The 21,335-nt window shown below is 41.4% G+C and overlaps 1 protein-coding gene across 4 annotated transcripts in view; it reads right to left on the reverse strand.

Moving 5' to 3' along the window:
* Positions 1 to 8,497: 8,497 nt before the first annotated feature.
* The window catches only part of TPST1 (tyrosylprotein sulfotransferase 1), an 86,378-nt gene continuing 73,540 nt past the window's right edge, over positions 8,498 to 21,335 (reverse strand). For 3 of the 4 annotated variants that reach the window (XM_012764084.2, XM_012764085.3, XM_012764087.3), the window contains 3 exons: positions 14,633 to 14,683; positions 11,454 to 11,500; positions 8,498 to 9,021 (listed from right to left, as the gene is read on the reverse strand). In XM_012764084.2, the coding sequence (XP_012619538.2) occupies positions 11,483 to 11,500; positions 14,633 to 14,683 (69 nt within the window). In that variant the 3' untranslated portion in view covers positions 8,498 to 9,021; positions 11,454 to 11,482. The remainder of the gene's footprint in view (positions 9,022 to 11,453; positions 11,501 to 14,632; positions 14,684 to 21,335) is intronic. The other variant, XM_075995392.1, reaches the window with a different exon arrangement.

Here is a 21,335-nt window from a genome sequence, read left to right on the forward strand (position 1 = left end):
GAGAAGAATCGGCAGCAAGGAAGAGAAAAGTGCAAACATTCTGTCAAGGAGTTTTGGTAGCACCCAGAACTCTCATGCTTCCCAAGTTTTAACTCTAATATATCAACCTTTGATCACTAGATTCTATCCTTCCATCTCTGTCTCAAGGCCTGGTTTACCTGATTAAGGTTGATAGTCTTGAATCCTTTGTTTTTTCTTTTTTTGAGACAGAGTCTTGCTTGTTGCCCTGGCTAGAGTGAGTGCCATGGCGTCAGCCTAGCTCACAGCAACTTCAAACTCCTGGGCTCAAGCAATCCTGCTGCCTCAGCCTCCCAAGTAGCTGGGACTACAGGCATGCGCCACCATGCCCAGCTAATTTTTTCTATATATATTTTTAGTTGGCCAATTAATTTCTTTCTATTTATAGTAGAGACGGGGTCTCGCTCTTGCTCAGGCTGGTTTTGAACTCCTGACCTTGAGCAATCCTCCTGCCTTGGCCTCCCAGAGAGCTAGGATTACAGGCGTGAGCCACCTCGCCCAGCCAGGTAGTCTTAAATCCTTAAGACTGATGATTCCTTGCCCTTTCACGCTTTCCCCCCAGGGATCTAATCATTTGACTTTATTTTCTCCCCTATCTTACCAAGATCCAATTATGTGTCCATTTCAACACCTTTCTTGGGAATGCCCTCTGTATTTGTTCCCTCTGCCTTCTCTAGCACCTGAGAGTTCTGCAAACTCACAACTTTGTATTAACCTATCAATACCCTGTGCTCTGTCCTGGGCAAGAGTCACCACCATGTGAACTGGTAGCTTTACAAACACATGATTGACTCACAGTGCCCTCAGGGCATGCTGCCAGTGTTCTAGGCAGCTCTCGTTTCTACTCCCAACCTTACCATTCTTTTCACGACCCCTTCTCCTTCCAGGAAATCCCCTCTTCCTCCAGCAAATGGCAACTTGGCTTTTATGGTGCAGAGAAATGCAGGCTTTCAGGCATGAAGAACTCCTTCCAACTTCCTATCACCTCACCCTGCAAGTTCACTTTATCTGCAAAATCTCCCCCTGCCCCCCAGCTTTAAGAAGTTTCTCTTCACTGGGTTTGGGGCTAATTCCTCCAACTGTGCTCTTGCTGCCTTTCTTTCCCAGGACTTACTCCATCAGTTAACGCTTCTGTCTCCTGTATTTTCAGTCTCTCCCTCTATATTGTTTTCCTTGCTATAGCATATTCTATGTGTCACTTTCTCCCATTATATACATATTTTTCACTTTTTTGAATATACATATTTTTCACTTTTTTAAGATTATTAAATATAGGGTCTTGCTCTGTCACTCAGGCTGAGTGCAGTGGTGCAATTATAGCTCACTGCAGTCTCAAACTTCTGGGCTCAAGTGATCCTTCCACCTCAGCCTCCCAAGTAGGTAGGACTACAGTCATGTGCCACCACGCTTGGTTAATTTTTAAACATTTTTTGTAGTGATGAGTGTCTCGCTATATTGCCCAGGCTGGTCTTGAATTTCTGGTCTCAAGCGATCCTCCCACCTTGGACTCCCAAAGTGCTGGGATTACAGGTGTGAGCCACTGTGCCTGACCTAACTTTCTCCTATTGTAAATGAAAAAACTCTTCCTCAATCCTGCATCCTTCTCTAGGTAGCACATCTTCTTTCTCTGTTCCTTTCTAGTCAATATTCTCACAGGAATAGTTCACACTGGTTTCCTCTCCTTCCTTACCCCCATTGTAAATTAGACTGCTGACCTACCATTTCACTGAAACTGCTCCCCCCAAGATCACTAAGTGGCCTCCTAATCGCGAAAGCCAACAGTTTGTCCTTCTCGAACTCTCTGAAGCATGCCACTATTGACTAGTGTAGGAGCAAAGGGAAAACTTCCCCTTTGCCCTTGGAAGTTTCACTGAGAAATCAGCACGCAATAGGCAGATTAAGAGAATATGAGAAAAGGCATACAATTTATTAACGTGTACACGGGGAGCATCACAGAGTGATTACCCAACCCCCCAACAGGAGCAGAAGCTTATGTACCATCTTGATGTTACAGAATGATGCTTCAGAGCATGGCCAAAGACAGGTTACTGGTGATAAATCAGGTTGTAGTGGCAAGACAGGTCATGGGAGGGAGAGAAGAGGAGTCTTGGCTAACAAAGTTGGTCTCGTAGTGCAGATGACATCTCACAAGTAGCAGCCCTCAGAGAGAATAGATAGTAAATGTTTCTTTCAGACTTTTAAGGTGTCAGACTCCCAGTTAATGTTTCCTACATCAGGACAAGGGAAGTCCTGGCTGCATGATGCAGATTTTTTACAGACATAGATTTTTCCCATAAAAGACATCTTTGCAGGGCTATTTCTGTTTGCTGGTCCTCTGACAGACATCTCGAAATATGCCAAAGAAATACATTTTGGAGTAAAATATTTTGATTTCCTTCACCCATTTTTCTTTCTGGAACCCCCTTCCTTCTTTGAATTCCTCGACTCTCTTCTCTCCTCTCTATCTCTCTTCCATCCCCTGGCAGTGCCCATTCTCCCCTCATCCATTCGGTGGTGTTGGATCCCAGAATTAGTCACAAGCTTGTGTCACTTCCCCTTCTACGTACGCTCTCAAAGTGCTCTGTCTACTCCCGTGGTTTCAACCACCATCTATACATTAAAGATTCCCAAATTTCAATATCCAACCCAGATTTTTCTCTTGTACCTTATCCTACTAAAACTGACTGCTTGATAGCTCTAACTTATGCCCTCCAAGATACTTCAGACTTACCATGTCCAAAACCTAACTCATATCTTTCCACCAAATATTTTCATCCTCCTTTAGTTCCTTCAATTTTCTCCATCCCTTGTCCCTCATCCACAGGGGACAAAGAGAGGTATCAGTTGAGAGGATGGAGTCAGAGGCTTGGCCTTCCCTTGGTCTTCAGGACTCTGGGTGAGGTTGTTTGCCAGCAGCTTCCCAGGGCACGAAAGCTTGGCCAAAAGCCCAATTGCTCTCAACCTAGCTCAGCTCCCCTCAGCCCCAGATGCACCCCATTCTTTAACCACTGCTGTTCCTTAGCTTGGACTTCTCTTCCCATTGTCTGCTTGGTAAGTGTGCCAATAGTTTCTTTTTTTTTTTTTTTTTTTTTTTTTTTTTTTTTTTTTTTGAGACAGAGTCTCGCTTTGTTGCCCAGGCTAGAGTGAGTGCCATGGCGTCAGCCTAGCTCACAGCAACCTCAAACTCCTGGGCTCGAGCGATCCTTCTGCCTCAGCCTCCCTGGTAGCTGGGACTACAGGCATGTGCCACCATGCCCGGCTAATTTTTTATATATATATCAGTTGGCCAATTGATTTCTTTCTATTTATAGTAGAGACGGGGTCTCGCTCTTGCTCAGGCTGGTTTTGAACTCCTGACCTTGAGCAATCCGCCCGCCTCGGCCTCCCAAGAGCTAGGATTACAGGCGTGAGCCACAGCGCCCGGCCAATAGTTTCTTATCTTTCTGACTTCCCTGAAGTGTGCCTCACTTAATTCTAGAAGCTTGAAATCTAAAAGCTCGGGGGAATCTGCTTTCCCTGGAGTACTTTGTGTCCTGGGTGCCACAGGCCACCTAACCTTCACCAAACAGAGCAATGCACTTGAGATTTGGAGGGCAAATCCTGTGTGAATGAACACTGAATTAGTGACCATGATTTCTGCCCTTTCTGCTGGCAAGCTTGGATATGGAATTGTTAAAACTTTTCTCTTTTTTTGGCTGTAGCAGAGGTCCTGGTGTCAGTCTCTAGCTTCTTGGCTGTCAAAAGGCAGGGTGGAGGCATTCAATCTGCTGTTCCATTCATCTCTGTAGTATTGCCAAGGTCTAGGACAATGCCAGGCCCATAGTAGAACTCAATAAATGAATATGTGAAAGGACTTTGTGCTATGATCAAGTTCAAATAATTACCAGTTTCCACAGATTTTTTTCCTCATCTGTTTTGTTGGTATGATTTGTATATAGAAGCATGAATTGCTGCCATTAATATTGTAGAGGTGGAGAATTCCAGGATGCCATCATGCTGGGTGGTGGGAAGAGGCTTCCCTCAAATTGTGAGAGGTCCAGGGGGTCTTATCCAGAGCAGAGGATATTGGTTTGGGGAGCACACTGGTCACCATGGATATCTTCGCTGTGCAAGATGACATGGGCCCTGACGTGTTTCATCCCAAGCTTTTTATACTGTTGGGGCTCAGAAAACAGTACCCCAGGATAAGGGCCTAAGAAGCAGCCTTAGAAGCAAAAGTTTTTCTCTTACTTTCTCCTGTCCTCCTGCCTCTCAGCCACATTCTTCCCTGGGGCTAGCCACAGAAATTAGAATCCCTCTTCTCCACGGCCAGTCATAGAAACCAGAACTCTTTTTCCTGAATGCCACCCATAAAACCAAAAACGATTCTGCATAAAACCTGGACATCTCTCTAGAGAAAGTTTTCAACACATTCATATTATGTATTTCCTTATTTCTTTCAACTTTAAAGCTTTTTTGTAATTTAGCAGTCATTCCATGTTTGGCCAACAGAGGGCATGTTAAGCCTTAGGCCAAGGCTATGAGGCTGTTTCTACCATTCGTAATAAAAAGTGGTTTCATTGTGAAAACTATTCAATTTTGGATCTTTAGTAATCAACAAACTTCAAAGGGAGCATAAAAGTCATTTATTTTTCTAACACTATTAAACACACACACATACCCCAATACTCAAATAATAAACTGCTTTGTTAGGACTTAAACCCAAAAGGAATAAAAATGACCTCTTTGGTCAACTTAGGATAACTGAAAGGAGCACTCTATGTTATGAAAAGACACAGTCTCTGTAGAGGATTATGGGGATTAAGTGACAAACTAGCAGGAAAGGCAACTCAATCCTGAAAACACTGACTTTGCCAGGGAAAAGCTCAGACAGCCTCAGGATTTGTAGCTTCCTAAAATTAGTTTGGGATAACACTGAATGGAGTCTTGCCTATACCATTTCTTACCAATTACCTACCAGCCAGTTTTTGGTAGGAAATACTGTAAGTTTTGTTAAGATTGAGCTTGAAGAAGGGGTTTTTATGTGTATTTTTCTTGATTTTCACTAAGATCATAATGTCCTAAGAGCAGCAATCTGCCTACACTTTTGGCACATACAATTACACTTACCAAATAACTAAGTACAAGGCAGGTACTTAAAAGTTGTCACTTAACACTAAAGATGAATTTCTATTCTTGTACAGAGATGATTATTGAGAGGTAGAGTAGAGTAGTAGTTAGGGGCACAGTCTGGAGCCAGGCTGTCGGCATTTGTCTCCAGACCCCATCACTGACTCCTGTGCAATCTTGGGCAAAGTACTTTACTTCCCTGAGCCAATGTTTCACCATCTTATAAAATGTCAGTAGTAATAGTACCTACTTCAGGGGTAATTTCTAAAAACATTAGCAGGCCATATGGTCTCTGTCTCAACAAATTAACACTGAAATTGTTGAGGGAAGCAGCCAGGCAGGCCAGGTTCAGCTCACTGGCTGTAGTTTGCCAACCCTTGCACAAGAGAAAGAAATCCTACACATTGTGATTTTTTTCACATGTGCTCCATCTAAACATCCTACAAGAATTATTAATAAATGAGTTTAATGTGCGAAGTGGTTAGCACAGGGCTGAGACAATGAGAAGCTCTTGATAAATGTTACTAGAATGATTACTTGACTGAATGATTCTCCACAACTGATGCTTTCTCCAAGCTTCTCCCATAGCCCCTGAGGATACTAGCCTCTGCCTGGCTTCCCAGCTGATGTGTCCGTGTCCGTGGCTGTGCTGGGTCCAGGAAGCTCTGATGGTCACAGGCCACACCTCTACCCTGGCCCCCTGCCCAGTTACCTCTTCTGGAATTTTACTCCAGCCATCTTTCATTTGTTCAACAGGAGTTCCATTTGATTCCATTAAATCATCACCTCTCATAAATACAGTCATCTTCATAAAAAGCTAATGGTGATCTAATGTGCCATATGGAACAGAAATGCTTTTCTTCACTTTTCTGTGCTCAAGAAAAACGTTCTCAGGACAGAGGGAGACAGGGCTTTGTGAAAGAAGGGATAGCAATAGGGATGGAGGTGCCACAGCACTTGCTTCTGCAGGCCGGCTGTCATCGAATGTTGTCCCGAGTCAGCCCTTCTGGCAGTGGTTTCCTGTTCTAGAACACTCCTGCCCCTAAGAGTGGATTCTCCAGGGATGGGCAAGTATGCGGAACAAAAATCATACATTTCTTTAGAGGCAAGTACTGGGATCTGGGTGGGTTAGGGTTCAAAGATGTTCTTCCCTACTATTCTGATACACTATAGAGGGGTACGAGACCTTTTCCCCACAAAGCTGGTGACATAAGCTAACACAGAAAACAAGCAAAAAAAAAACTATGTTATGATGAAGCTGATTTAATTGCTATTTGGATGTTGTAACAGTTAATTAAGACTTCATGCGGAAATGGGACTTAAGAGAGCTAAACTCTTACTGTGGTTGGGAATTCCCAGGTCCCAGACTGGGTGCCTGGGCTTCTGGGAGAAGCAAAAGTAAAGAGAAGGAACGAATTTTGGCAGCAGAATAGCTTGGATGTTTAGATGTGATTTATTAGGCACTGAAGAATCAAAAAATGTTTTTAGCAAAGAAGTGACTTAAAACATAGTGCTGTACACAGGATTGATCTGGGAGCAGTATTTATTTTAAATGAAGGAGACAGGCCTTGGGGAGTGGAATGGAAAGGACATTAGGGCGAGGCTTCGTTTGGCCTGGATACCAGGTCACCACAGTGGTGCTAGGTGGGGGGTGCAGTGGTGGGGGCCTATGTAAAAGACTTTTTTTTTTAATTTTTAAGATTTTTTAGAGACAGGGTCTCACTCTGTCACCCAGGCTAGAATGCAATGGTGCAATCATAGCTTATTGTGGTCTCAAACTCCTGGGCTCAAGTGATCCTCCTGCCTCAGCCACCCAAGTAGCTGGGACTACAGGTGCACCTGGCTAACTTTTAAATTTTTTGTAGAGGAGGGGTCTTGCTATGTTGCTCAGGCAGGTCTCAAACTCCTGGGCTCAAGTGATCCTCCCACCTCGACCTCCCAAAAGTGTTGAGATTAGAGGCGTGAGCCATTGTGCCAGGTCTTGTGTTAAGAGACTTGACTTGAGATGGCTGAGCCTGTTTTTTCATGCCAAATGGTTTATATGCCAGAAGGTTCCTGGGAAGATTAATAATTCACCGAGTATTTTACTTGGTTCCTAGAAAGTCCCATATACTTTGCTAGGTGCCAAGGATACAAAAATGGAAAAGAAAAAACAGTCTTGGTCCTCCAGGAACTTACTGTCTAGTGTAGGAGACAGACAATGAAAAAGCAACAAACGGATTAAAAACTGCAAAGTGTGATAATTACTTGTGAAGAAGGTAGGCAGGAGTGGGATCCACCTTTCAGTTCAAGAGGCCAGGGAAAATCTCCCTGAGAAGTGGAACTTACTGAGTCCAGAGAATCGAGGAGCCTGTCAAGCAGAGCAGAGGGAGGAACATTCCAGGGAGAGAAATAAGATGTGTAGAGGCAGGAAAATCTTGATGTGTTCCAGAAATAGAGAAGCCTAGAGCACAAGGGGTGGGGTAGGGAAGAAAGGCCTGTGATGGGAGGGAGGGGACAGTGGTGCTGGATCCTGGCAGGAGTGTGGGCCCTCTAAACAAGGTGGTATGCCTTGGAAAAGTTCCAAGTGGGGAGGGTCACGTCCAGATGTGCATTTTAAAACTATAATTCTGCTGTGTGCTGAACAGACTCGAGGGTGCAAGAGTAGGAATGGGATATTGGTTGGGAGGTTATCTCCTGCAATAGCCTAGGTGACAGATGGTGATGTCTTAGATTAGGGTGGGAGCAGTGGAGCTGGAGGGAAGTGGATGGATTCAAGAAATACTTTGAAGGTAGAATTAAAGATCTTGGATGTGGGTGGAAAAAGGGAGGAAAAGGATGAAATTAAGTGTGACTCTTAGGTTTCTGGCTTGAGTGACAGGGTAGAAAACATTGCAATTACGATACACATATGACCCAAATGTATAGGTACAAATTTGGGGGCAGAGATGAAATAACATGTTAACCTCCCTGAATCTCATGAAATAAAGGAAAAAAAAAAAAAAGAGAGAGAAAGAGAAAAAAAGAAATAACATGTTAAATACCTTTTTCAGTGCCCGGAATATAAAATACACTCAAAAAATGGGAATTATTACTATTACCTACCATTCTGTGTTCCGTAACAATGGATTCTAGAAAACTGGAAACAGTAACCTCTTTGTCCTTGAATACAGTATACAAAAGCATGAAACAGAACAGGATTTTGGAAATGGATGGCAACATGTTATCTCTGAAATCAATTACAGAAAAATCACTAAAATATTATGACACTTAGAGGGGAATATCTAAAATACAGCCAACTGAAGAAACTTTGGTTTATCAGAATACCACCTGATAAGGTCTTGTGCTTCTCTGAAATCACATTAATGAAAACATGTAACTACCACAATGCTTCACATTTAAAGCTTTTATTTTGAAAAATAAAATACAAAAGTCATTAAGCTGTAAATGTATAATGGTAATTTCCCAACTTCTCAAACAATACAATGATTTATTTAAATAATGAAGATATTTAATATTATCCACATCAATACATTTAAACAGGCACACGTGTTCTACAAAACATTAGAACATGTACAGATGACCTATTCCAAAATGAAACTGCCCAATTTTGCTTAGAGGATCCCATTTTTAAACTCTCTCATTGAAAACAAAGTTTGTAATCTGGTAAGAAAGGATGAGGACAGGAGCAGTTTTAACAAAAAGCATATGTCCACTCTGGGCTCCTTCTCCTGGGGCTGTGCATGTTATCAGGGTCTTCACTCAGGAAGCAGATCACTCCAGGAGGCCAAATGTGTGCAGCAGGGGAGACTGGCAAATGAAGAGATGTAGCCACAGTGCAGATGCTCCACTGAGCTTAGCAGGGGACAGCCAGTTCTAGAAGCTTCCCTTCTATTGAAAAGGCAGCAATCTTTCCTAGGGCAAACAAACAGAATATGGTTACAGATGTGGAGTCGCAGTGCATTCTCCCTGTGCCATCACCGCAGGAGGACGGCAATTATTGAGAACGGCTGCTGTGGAGGACTGCTCAAGATGGGATGCTTTTAGATGCCTGCAAGTCACTGCTATGTTCAAAACAAGCAGATGGCAGCTAGTGCAAAGGCCACTGCCCACTTCTAAATGACTGCAACTGTCATCTGCAATTGAAGCTACTGTGGGGGCATTGGTAGGGCCATCAAATGTCCAGGGGTCAACATGCTGATTCCTTATTATTTGAAAAAATGGATCCTAAGGTTCCTCAAAGGAAGCTTTGGAGAACACAGTGACTGTCATTCAAATGCCAAAGGGACCCAAAAGATAAGAAGAAAGACTAGTATCTGTCTAAGATGCTTTGCTGTTTTCCCAGCTTGTCCTGAGTCCTCTCACTGGTTATGGGCACCTACAAGCGTCAACAAGCAAACAGGGAAGAAATGCTGCTGAAGGCAACGCAATGGCTACAGTCACCTATAGACGGCTGGTCGGTAAATGAGTCCACGTGTGTGTGTGTGTGTGTGTGTGTGTGTGTGTGTGTGTGTGTTTTGGGGGAAGTAAGATTACCTATAAATTTTGAAAGCATTTTGGATAAACAAAATTTTCCAAGGCCTAATCTGATAATTGCTGTTAAACATGCATAACCACAGAGCACAAGTCTAACATTCCGCATTTGCTCCTTAACAAAAAGGCAACTTTAATCCTGAAACCCATCAATATTATTGGCTCGCTGCCATCCATGATTCTGACATGACACAGCAGTGTTCATGTGCTTCTTATGTCTATAATCCATTGACACACAGCAAGTCATAAAAATCTCTTATTCAAATTATTCAACCTCAGCTTTCTCATGAATATAATAGTAGTTATACCACCTGCTGGCCAGTGGTTTGAGAACTGAATGAAATCATATATATATATAAAATTAATCATGTGTTATATATCCTATTATATACTATGTCATACATATTCATAATATATTATATATAAATATAAAATGCTTGGTATTTTATGTCTGATGTGGAGCATGCACTCAATACATTATTATATAAAGTAAAAATAAAAACAAAAATCAGCAAACAAAAAAAACTATGAGAAAAAAATCGACATCAGATTTTGGGAAAAACTGTTCAAGTTCTAAATGATCAAAGGCATCACTATATCATTCAGAGCAAAACAGAATCTTAAGAAAGCTTTAGAGCGGGATGTAAGTTCTGAGCTGCTATGTCAGGAGATATGGATTTAGAAGCCAGCTTTGCCACTAATGAGCTGCCATCCCTGGACATGTACCTGATGATGTTCCATGTTCACAGATATTACATAAGGGGGCTTAGAAGGCATGGCTGGCCTCGTTCACACTGTAAGCCTTAGCTACAATGAGACAATGTAGGTTACAAATGTAAGACATAATACATTAAAATGAGCAAAGGCAAACTTGAAAACCAACTAACCAACCAACAACAAAAAAAGTGCAAAAACATTTGCAAGTCCAGCACACAGAGAAAGCAGCACGGGGGTGAGGTGGATAGGGTGATGGGGGTGGGGGTGGAAGAAACCCTGGCTGGATGGCAGGAGATGGTGTTTATTAGCTCTGGGTTTTCCCTACCTCTGACTTTGACAAATAACCTGCTCTCCCTAGGATCAGTTTCCTCATTAGCAAACAGGCATCTAGGCTTGATGGTCTCTAGATCCTTTTCAGCTAAAATAGTTTAAAATTTTAAATTCCTCCTCATACTGAAAATAACACTATTTGTGAGCTTCTTTCTTTTTTTTTTTTTTTTTTTTTTTTTGAGACAGAGTCTCGCTTTGTTGTCCAGGCTAGAGTGAGTGCCGTGGCGTCAGCCTAGCTCACAGCAACCTCAAACTCCTGGGCTCGAGTGATCCTTCTGCCTCAGCCTCCCGAGTAGCTGGGACTACAGGCATGCACCACTATGCCCGGCTAATTTTTTATATATATATCAGTTGGCCAATTAATTTCTTTCTATTTATAGTAGAGACGGGGTCTCGCTCTTGCTCAGGCTGGTTTCGAACTCCTGACCTTGAGCAATCCGCCCGCCTCGGCCTCCCAAGAGCTAGGATTACAGGCGTGAGCCACAGCGCCCGGCCGTATTTGTGAGCTTCTTATATGCTAGGCTCTGTGTAGACATTATCATGATTACCATTACTCTCTTATTAATATGATCCTTGTTTTACAGATGAAGAAACCAAGGCACAGAGACATTAAGTAATTTGCTCAATGCCACACAGTAAGTGACAGAGCCAGGATTCCAACCCAGGCAGCCTGACTCCAGACCTCAGTTCTCCACCCCGGCCACACTGCCTCCTGTGAGAGCCCAAGTGGGAAACCTAAAGACCCAGTAATGTCCCCCAGCTCTCACCTCATGTACGAAAGAGGTTCCTTGTTCTGCTACTCCATTTGTGCAGTCTGTTGAAGGAAGTAAAAGATGTTTTAAAGTCCTTGAAGGTGCTCAGCATGAGAAGTGACTGCTCCCAATGAAACATCAAACTTTCGAATGAACTCAGTCTGCTTCTGTTGTATAATGAAGAATTTGGCCTTTCCTCCTGGTTCCTGAGAACAGACTCTAATTCCTTGGAAATTCCCAAGCAACAGGAATGTCTTCATTATTTATGAGTCCCTTGGATCACAGCTGAGTTTACGGTAAGAGATGAGCTGACTTAGGGCAGGGGCTGGTCACCAGCACTAAGACCATCCACGGATTAGAGGGTTGGAGCTTCCAGCCAGCCTGAACTCTGGGGAGGGGAGGTTGGCTGGACGCTGAGTTCAATTACACAACAGATGATGCGTTCAATCATGCCTACATAAATAAACCCCAATAAAAACTCTGGGTGTGGAAGTTCAGTGGAGCTTCCTGGTGGCGAACACACAGGCGTGCCAAGAGGGTGACGTGCCCTGATTCCATGGGGAGAGGGCGCAGAAGTTCTACACTCAGGACCCTCCCAGACCTAGCTCTATGTGTCTCTTCATTTGGCAGGTCCTGATTTGCAGCCTTTATAATACAACTGTGACGGTAAGTGTCGCGCTTTCCTGACTTCTGTGAGCCATCTAGCAAATTACTGAACCTGAGGGTTCTATGGGCTTCAGTTTTCTTATTCACTGGAAGTTATACCAAAGTCCTCTAGAGGCCCTTTTCTAAGTATGTGTGTGGGTGTGTGTGTGGGTGTATGTGTGAGTGAGAGAGACAGAGGTCCATTAAATGACAGTAACCATTATGAAGGGCTCTGAAGTGTCTAAGACTTTTGCCCAATTTTTAAATCTTTTTCTATTGATTTGTAAGAATTCTCTATATTCTATAGATGAGCCCTTTGTTTCAAACATTTTCTCCTACTAACACTTACTTTTTAATCTCTTTATGATGATTTTTAATAAGTAAACAGTCTCAAATTTTTTTTTGAGACAGAGTCTCACTCTGTTGCCTGGACTAGAGTGCCGTGGCGTCAGCCTAGCTCACAGCAACCTCAAACTCCTGGGCTCAAGTGATCCTCCTGCCTCAGCCTCCCAAGTAGCTGGGACTACAAGCATGTGCTACCATGCCTGGCTAATATATGTATATATTTAGTTGTCCAGCTAATTTCTTTCTATTTTTTTAGTAGAGTCAGGGTCTCACTCTTGCTCAGGCTGGTCTTGAACTCCTGAGCTCAAATGATCCACCTGTCTCAACCTCCCAGAGTTCTAGCATTATAGGCGTGAGCTGCCGCGCCCAGCCTCAAATTTTTTTTCTTTTTCTTTTTTTCTGAGACAGGGTCTTGCTTTGTTACGCAGGCTGGAATGCAGTGGCATCATCACAGCTCTCTGCAGCCTCAAACTCCTGGGCTCAAGTGCTCCTCCTGCCTCAGCTTCAAAGTAGCTAGGACTACAAGTGAGGGCCACTGCACTTAGTTAACTCAAAAAAAAATTGTTTTTTTTGTAGAGATGGGGTCTTACTATGTTGCCTGGGCTGATCTCAAACTCCTGGCCTCAGTGATCCTTCTGCCTTGGCCTCCCAAAGTGCTAGAATTACAGGTATGTGCCACCACACCCAGACTACATTCTCAATTTTAATGTAGTCCAAATTACCCATCTTTATTTTATTTTATTTTTTTGAGACAGAGTTTCGCTTTGTTGCCCAGGCTACAGTGAGTGCCATGGCATCAGCCTAGCTCACAGCAACCTCAAACTCCTGGGCTCATACAATCCTCCTGCCTCAGCCTCCCGAGTAGCTGGGACTACAGGCATGTGCCACTATGCCCGGCTAATTTTTTCTATATATATTAGTTGACCAATTAATTTCTTTCCATTTATAATAAAGACGGGTCTCAATCTTGCTCAGGCTGGTTTTTAACTCCTGACCTCGAGCAATCCCGCCCGCCTCGGCCTCCCAGAGAGCTAGGATTACAGGCGTGAGCCACTGCGCCCGGCCCCATCTTTAAATGAATGACTAGTGCTTATGACTTAAGAAATCCTCTCCTCTTAAGGTCATGAAGATATTCTCCATTGTTCATTATTTTGCCTTTCACATTTAGATCTACAATCTACCTGGTAATGATTGTTATGTATGCTGTGAAGCAGGGGTGTCCCTTTAGTTTTCCTCTCAAATTCCTTTTTCTTGACTCCTTCAGACTTATTAGCAAGCCACCCTTTGGATTTGACACTGTCAAAACTGCCTCTCGATTTTTCTCTGGCTCCAATTTCCACAGCCCGTGAACGAGTCTGTTCACGAATCTACCCAGGCTTGTGTGACATTGTACCCAGCCTGGGCCCAGAGCCCTGCGCTCCTGTCTCGAACAGTTGATCAGAGTCTTTTGGATAGACCAGGAATTCCTTGAGAAGACCTTTTATCCCTGCTGTCTCCTGAGGACTTATTCCAATTTCTCACCCATAATAGACACTCAGTGAACATTAGGTATCAGAAGGATGGAGCAGATTCACCAAGGCACACTCCTTCTATGTGGAAGACTGTGTGGCATGTGCATGTCCTCAAACACTTGGATTTTAGTTATCACTAAAGTATTTCCCTAGTTTTGGAAGACACTGAGCTCTCTGAAATTAAATTGTTACTAAAATCAACTAGTACTAGGGGCCAATCTTTCTTCCACCAGCATATATCATCACCTTTTTTCCCCCTCTATTATTCTCTTTTGTTTTCTTATGTCTTTTAAATTCCATTATCTCTTTTAAAAGACTACTTCAATGTAAGAGCTGATCTATTATATATTATACATCAAGAGGAAAAAGCAGGGCCACATGCGGTGGCTCACACCTGTAATCCTAGCACTCTGGGAGGCTGAGGCAGGTGGATCGTTTGAGCTCAGGAGTTTGAGACCAGCCTGAGCAAGAGTGAGACCCCATCTCTACCAAAAATAGAAAAAATTAGCCAGGCACAGTGGCACATGCCTATAGTCCCAGCTACTCAGGAGGCTGAGGCAGGAGGATCGCTTGAGCCCAGGAGTTTGAGGTTGCTGTGAGCTAGGCTGACACCATGGCACTCTAGCCAGAGCAACACTGTCTCAAAAAAAAAAAAAAAAAAAAAAAAAAAAGAGGAGGAACCAGATACAGTACCTGGGAATTTTCTTTAAGAAAGTCAGGTAGTTGAAATTCTCCTTTATAGACCTGGAAAAACAAAGCAGGCATGAGTTTAAAGAAAGAGTTCTGCCATCATCATTTGAGGACATTTGCAATGCCTAATAGAGGATGGGTTTACTGCTCCATTCATGCTGAGTTTAGAATGAGGGTGCGGCCTGTCAGTTGAAGAGCAGCTTGAGGCAGGACTGAGTGAGATCCCCAGTCACAGGGACTCCCTCCTCCGCCACATGCACATTTGCTTGAATGCTCACAAACGTGGGCTGGCTCGGAGAGGGGTCAGGATATCTGAAGAGAGAAAAAAAAATCCTAACATCCCCACTTCCAATTATATTAGCTGAGAGAGAAAATAAGCCCTAGGCAATTCCTCTCAAGCAATGAGCATAGAATTCAGCTTATGAATAAGTTCCTCCTGGTTGCTGTTTGAATTCTCCAAGGTTATAACCCCAGATTTAATCCAACTTTGCTTTTCATAATTTACCTGATGTTCTCATGATTTGAATATTAGATGATCCTTAAAATGATATACATTTTAATCTCACAAAATTTTATAAATAAAACTTACTATTTTTAATTTATAAAAAGCAATGTTTCCAATATTAGCAATAATGGGTAAATAGTTTTTTCAAATACCATTTATTATATCAAAAAACCATACCGGATATCTAAGAATAAATCTAATAAAAGATGTGTAAGACCTTAACATGGAAAACTATAAAACATTATTGAGAGAAATTAAAGATCCAAATAATACATAAGACATACCAGGGATAAGAAGATTCAACATAGTTAAAGATGTGCATTCTCCTCAAAGGATTCTTATTCAAAATTCTAGCAAGCTTTTTTTTTTTTTTTTCCAGAGGGGAGAGGGGTAATTTCAAGTTGATTGTAAAAGTTATATGGGAATGCAGAGGAAAGAATAGTCAAGGTAGTCTTAAAAAGAACAACAAAGTAGGAGAACTTATTCTACTATGTATCAAGATGTTATTATTATACAGCTACAATTAATCTGTATTATATAGCTAGAGATATGAGCTGGACTAACTATATATCTATAATTAAGACAGTAGGGTTCTGGCACAAGGATAGACAAATATTATCAATGAAACTGAAAGAAGAGTCCAGAAATAGACCCTCACATACAGATACCTGGTTTATGACAAAGATGGCATTGTAGAGCAGTGCAATTAGGATGGATAAATAAATAAATGTGGTCTATGCAAATAATAATATACCATACAGCAATACAAAATGAACTGTTGCTGTATTACCAACAACATAGATGAATTTCAACATATAATGATGAAAGGGGTGACAGGCCAGATCCCAAAGAATAATATACTACATGTCTTCATTAAAAAAATTTAAAGCTCGTAAGTAGGTAAAACAAATCTATGATGTTAGAAATCAGGATATTGGTTACTCTGGGGAAGATGGAGATGGTAGTGATTGAGAGAGGGACTGAGAGAGGCTTCCAGGGGGCTGATAATTCTCTGTCTTGATGAGTAGTGATTATGAGGATGTGCTCATTTTGTGATCACTTACTGAGATATGATTGGTGTACTTTCCTATAGTTATACTACAATTACAAAATTCAATAAACAAATTAAATCAGTAGCATAATATTAAAAAGTTTACTGTGAAAACATATACACATTGTTTAATTACAAAGATGTTTGTTTCAATACTGTTTGCAATAGCCAAAAAACCTGGGAACTAATAATGTCAAGCAAGAGTGGGAAAGTTTAATAACCACTGGACTTGAGACTAACTACTACAGCCAGAAACTAAGGATAGTTACTGGAAAAAGCGCCACTGGGTGGCCCCTCAGAGTACAAAGAAATCTAAATGGTGTATCCTCAGTCTACAAACCTAAAGAAGTTTCTCCTTTTACTGGTTCATTTTGTAAATGCAGCTGTATTACTTCGGAGGCTCAGAGAACGAACGTACTTTTTTCCTGTCTATTTTTCTGCAATGTCTAAAACCTGGTTTATTTTTAACCTGCTAAGGTCCACAGCATGTGCCTTGGCTGCTTTACTGACCCAGTTCAAGTTTGGTCTGCCCCAGTTCCTCTTCCATTGTCAGTGGGTTAGGTTCCTAGGCAACTTTTCTTATCTTCCTCACAGACACTGAATCTCCTCTCTTTTAGCTGGCTTCTTTTTTTTAAATTTATTTTTGAGACACAGTCTCATTCTGTCACCCAGGCTAGAGTGCAGTGGCGTCATCATAGCTTACGGCAACCTCAAACTCCTGGGCTCAAGTGATCCTCCTGCCCCAGCCTCCAGAGTAGCTGGGACTACAGGCACCCACCATCACGCCTGGCTAACTTTTCTATTTTTAGTAAAGATGGGGTCTTGCACTTACTCAGACTGGTCTCAAACTCCTGAGCTCAAGTGATCCTCCCACCTCGGGCTTCTGCAGTGCTAGGATCACAGACGTGAGCCACCATGCCCAGCCTTTAGCTGGCTGCTTCTGCTAGCATTTAGGCAGAAGGTTCAACTCAAGCCCAGGCAGTAAGGTAGTCAGTGGCAGTGTGAGGCTCAGAAGGCCCCAGCCCAGCACCCTTCTATCATACCATGCTCTTTGCATCTTACATTCCCGTTAGCAAATCTAATGGTTAAATCTTCCCTTTTCTTTTTGGTTTGTTATAAAAACCAGTAAGGCAGGATGGAAAATTTAAGTGGAAACATTAAATACTATACATGCCTTCTAGGTACTGACAGTTCCAGATAGGTAAGGCTTATATGAAGGAAAAAATATCCTAAGTTTGTGATGTCACAAATGTAATATAAAACCAAAAGGGGCCAGGGTAAATATATCACATAAAGGCTCAATCTAAAAATCAGTGGGAAGGTATCTGCTAGGGAATGAATGCCTCAAAAGTTAGGAAAAACAATACTTATAAAAAGAACACTTTCCACTGACAAAGCAATTCCTATGTGTTGCAGGAAACCATGTACTACATTGCTTATAAAAACAGCAGAGTTAAAAGTAGAATTTCCTTTGGTTAGATAAACAGTGTTTCTAGTAATATTCTCAGGCACTTAGGATCTGTTTGACAGCCATGAGCTGGTACTCAGACTCTAAATATTTCTACAAACTCGTCCTACCTCAAGCACTGAAGAAATAACAAGGAAACAATAGTAGGCTTCTGATTTGAGAGGCAAATAAATAAAAATAAAATAAAATAAAAATTTGAAAATAAAAATATGGACAGCAGCTAAACTTTACTATATTTTCTATATACCAGGTTGGTATCAAGTAAGTGCTTCATATGTATTTATTACATCAAACCCCACAATCTCTTTTTTTTTGAGACAGAGTCTCACTGTGTTGCCCAGGCTAGAGTGCCATGGTGTCAGCCTAGCTTACGGCAACCTCAAACTCCTAGGCTCCAGCAATTCTTCTGCCTCAGTCTCCTGAGTAGCTGGGACTACAGGCATGCATTAATTTTTTTCTATATATTTTTAGTTGTCTGACTAATTTCTTTCTATTTTTTTAGTAGAGACTGGGTCTCAGCTTTTGCTCAGGCTGGTCTCAAACTCCTGACCTCGAGCGATCCTCCTGCCTTGGCCTTCTAGAGTGATAGGATTACAGGTGTGAGCCATCGCACCTGGCCATTTTAAACCATTCTTGATTTAATGTCTGTTTTATGTGATGCAAGTGTAGCTACTCCTGCTCTTTTTGGTTTCCATTTGTACAGAATATCTTTTTCCATCCCTTCACTTTCAGTCTGTATGTGTCTTTATAGGCGAAGTGAATTTCTTATTGACAGCATAAAGTTGGGTCTTTTTATTTTTTAATCCATTTAGCCATATCTATCTCTTTTAATTGGAGAACTTAATCTATTTACATTTAAGGTTATTATTGAGAGGTAAGGGTTTACTACTGCCATTTTGTTACTAGCTTATAGTTATTTTATAGATCCTTTCTTCCTTTATTTTTTTTTTTCCTTTCTGTCTTCCTTTGTGGCTAAGTGATTTTTCTCTAGTAGTATGTTTTCATGTGCTATTAGTTTTTAGTGTATCTACTGTAAGTTTTTGCTTTGTGGTTACTATGAGGCTTACAAAAGACATAACAGGTTCTTTTCAACAGATAATGACTTAATTTTGATTACAAAGGAAAAAAGTAACAAAAACAAACTCTATGCTTTACCATCACCCCCTTATTTGACTCTTTGATGTTTCAAATAATCTTTTTTTATTGCCTATTTCTTAAACAATTGTTGTCATTATTGTTTTTAATAGTTTTGTCTTTTAGTCTTCATATTTGAGATACAAATGGTTTACTTATCCTAATTACAGTATTAGAATATTCAGGATTTTTCTATTGTCTTTCTTTTATCAGTAAATTTAATACCTTCAGGTGTTTTCTTGTTACACATTAGCACCCATTTCTTTCAGACTGAAGAACTCCCTTTAGCTTTCTTTTTGTTTGTTTTTCACTTCTTTTTTTATTTTCAGACTTCCCTAAAAGATTTCTAGCATTTCTTGTTAAGACAAGCCTGGTGTTGATGAATTCCCTCAGCTTTTGTATGTCTAGGAAAGTTTTTATCTTGCCTTTGTGTTTAAAGGATGTATTTGCTGGGTATAGTATTCTTGGTTGACAGTGTTTTGTTTTGTTTTTTCCCCCCTTTAGCACTCTGAATATAGCATCTCACTCTCTCCTGGCCTGTAGGGTTTCTGCTAAGAAATCTGCTGAAAGTTGTAGTGGGAGTCCATTGAATATATGTTTCTTTTCTCTTGTTGCTTTGGGTATTCTTTCTTTGGCTTTGATTTTTGTTAATTAGATTATGATGTGCCTTAGGGATTTCCTCTTTGTGTTGAATCTGATTGGTAACCACTGGGCTTCCTACACCCAGATAGTGTCATCTTTCTCCAGATTTGAAAATTTTTCAGCCATTATTTTCTTAAATATGCTCTCTAGGCCTTTTTTTCTCATCTCCTTTGGGAATTATTATGTGAAGGTTAGTTTGCTTATGGGGACCGATAATTCTTGTAAGCCTTCCTTATTTTTTAATTCTTTTTTCTCTTTGCTTCTCTGATTGGGTAATTTCATTTGTTCTGTCTTTAAGCTCACTGTTTCTTTCTTCTGATAAAGTCTGCTGATGAAACTGTCTAATACGCTTTTGAGTTCAGTTATTGTGTATTTTATATTTAGGATTTACATTTGGTTTTTCTTAATTGTTTCTATTTATTTGTCAAATTTTTTTGTTCCTGGATTGTTTTCCAAATTTCATTTGATTTTCAGTCTGTATTCTCTTGGGATTCCCTAAACTTCTTTAAGAGGATTATTTTGAATTCTCTGACATTTCATAGATCTTCAATTCTTCTGGGTCCATTGCTAAAGCTTTGTGTTGGTTTCTTTTGGTGGTGTCCTATTTCCTCAAGTTTTCATAATCCTTGCTTCTTTACATTGATACTTGTGCATTTGAGGAGGCAGTCACTTCTTCCAATTTTTGCAGGTGCTCTCTGGTGTGTTAGATCTTTACTACTTAGTATTGGAACATAAACACTGTTATTTCTTCCTGTTCTGGTGAGGATTTATAGAGAATACTGGAACTACAACACTGCATTAAAACTAACTTGGTGCCCTGCCTTTGTTTCCCAGTCTGACAAAGCCTTATAGTGAGCACTGGACAGTAAACATTTCTCTGGAACTATATTGCTGCCCTGTTGTTGCGTCCCAGTCTGTGGAAGTCTCAACTGGGCACCAGAACTTAATCCCAACCTTGTACTTGTTTCTGGACCAGGGAAAGACTCCATATAAGCATGTGGGCTTTGTGGAAAATCTGGCTAGTGGTTTGGGCCTTCCTGATGATTGTTCCCCCTGTAGCACTATGGTGCCACGCAGACTCTTCAACATGGCATCCTTATAGACTGGAGCACAGAGTAGCCACTAAGATCCATGAGCCAGTTGCTGCAATCAGTGCCTTGCTCTTTGTCTCCATTTCACCCCAGGTAGTTTGGCCTTTCTGGCACTGCCAGTGCTTCTGATGGGAAGAGACTAAAGTAGGCTTCCCAAAGAATATTCCCAGACCAGTGGGGAGATCAAACATCTACCTCCAATTCCTTCCTCTCACCTTAGAAACTGTAGGAGTAGGGAAATTTTCTGTGAGTGGGGTTATGCTGGCTTGGGGAATGGGTGGCACAATGTAAACTGACCATTTCTCTTACTGGTTGTGGTTTCTCTACATTTTATGGGTGCAGGGTTTTTTTCCCAATTTCTTCCCAAGTTCTGGTGAACTGAGGGTAGTATTATTGTCTTTGAATAGTGTCTAGTTGTATTTTTGTGGAGAGAGTGATGCCAGGAGGTCTTCTATTCCACCATCTTGATAATGTCACATTCTCCCCCTCATATCTTCATTTTCTCTCATTTTTTTCCATCCTAAGAAAATATACTCCTGTGGGGAGGGGAGGGAGAAGGCATGGTGTTGGGTTGGGGATCTAACTGTTCCTACACAGACTTTCAATCTCCCTATTTTTAGTATCAGACTTCATCCCCTTCCCCCAATTTGTAATATCTGACGTTCCAATTCCTGAGCTTTTGTGGGGTTCAGGGTAGAGTGGATTGCTTCTTGTCCCATTGCTTTGCTTGTTTATATCCCCTTTTTTTCCTCAGGCACTTACATTTGGATTCCTTCTACTTGGCTCAGTCATTTATCATTTCTACATCAGCTTTC

This window comes from Microcebus murinus, chromosome 19, assembly GCF_040939455.1.
Source record: "Microcebus murinus isolate Inina chromosome 19, M.murinus_Inina_mat1.0, whole genome shotgun sequence".
Lineage (NCBI taxonomy): Eukaryota > Metazoa > Chordata > Mammalia > Primates > Cheirogaleidae > Microcebus > Microcebus murinus.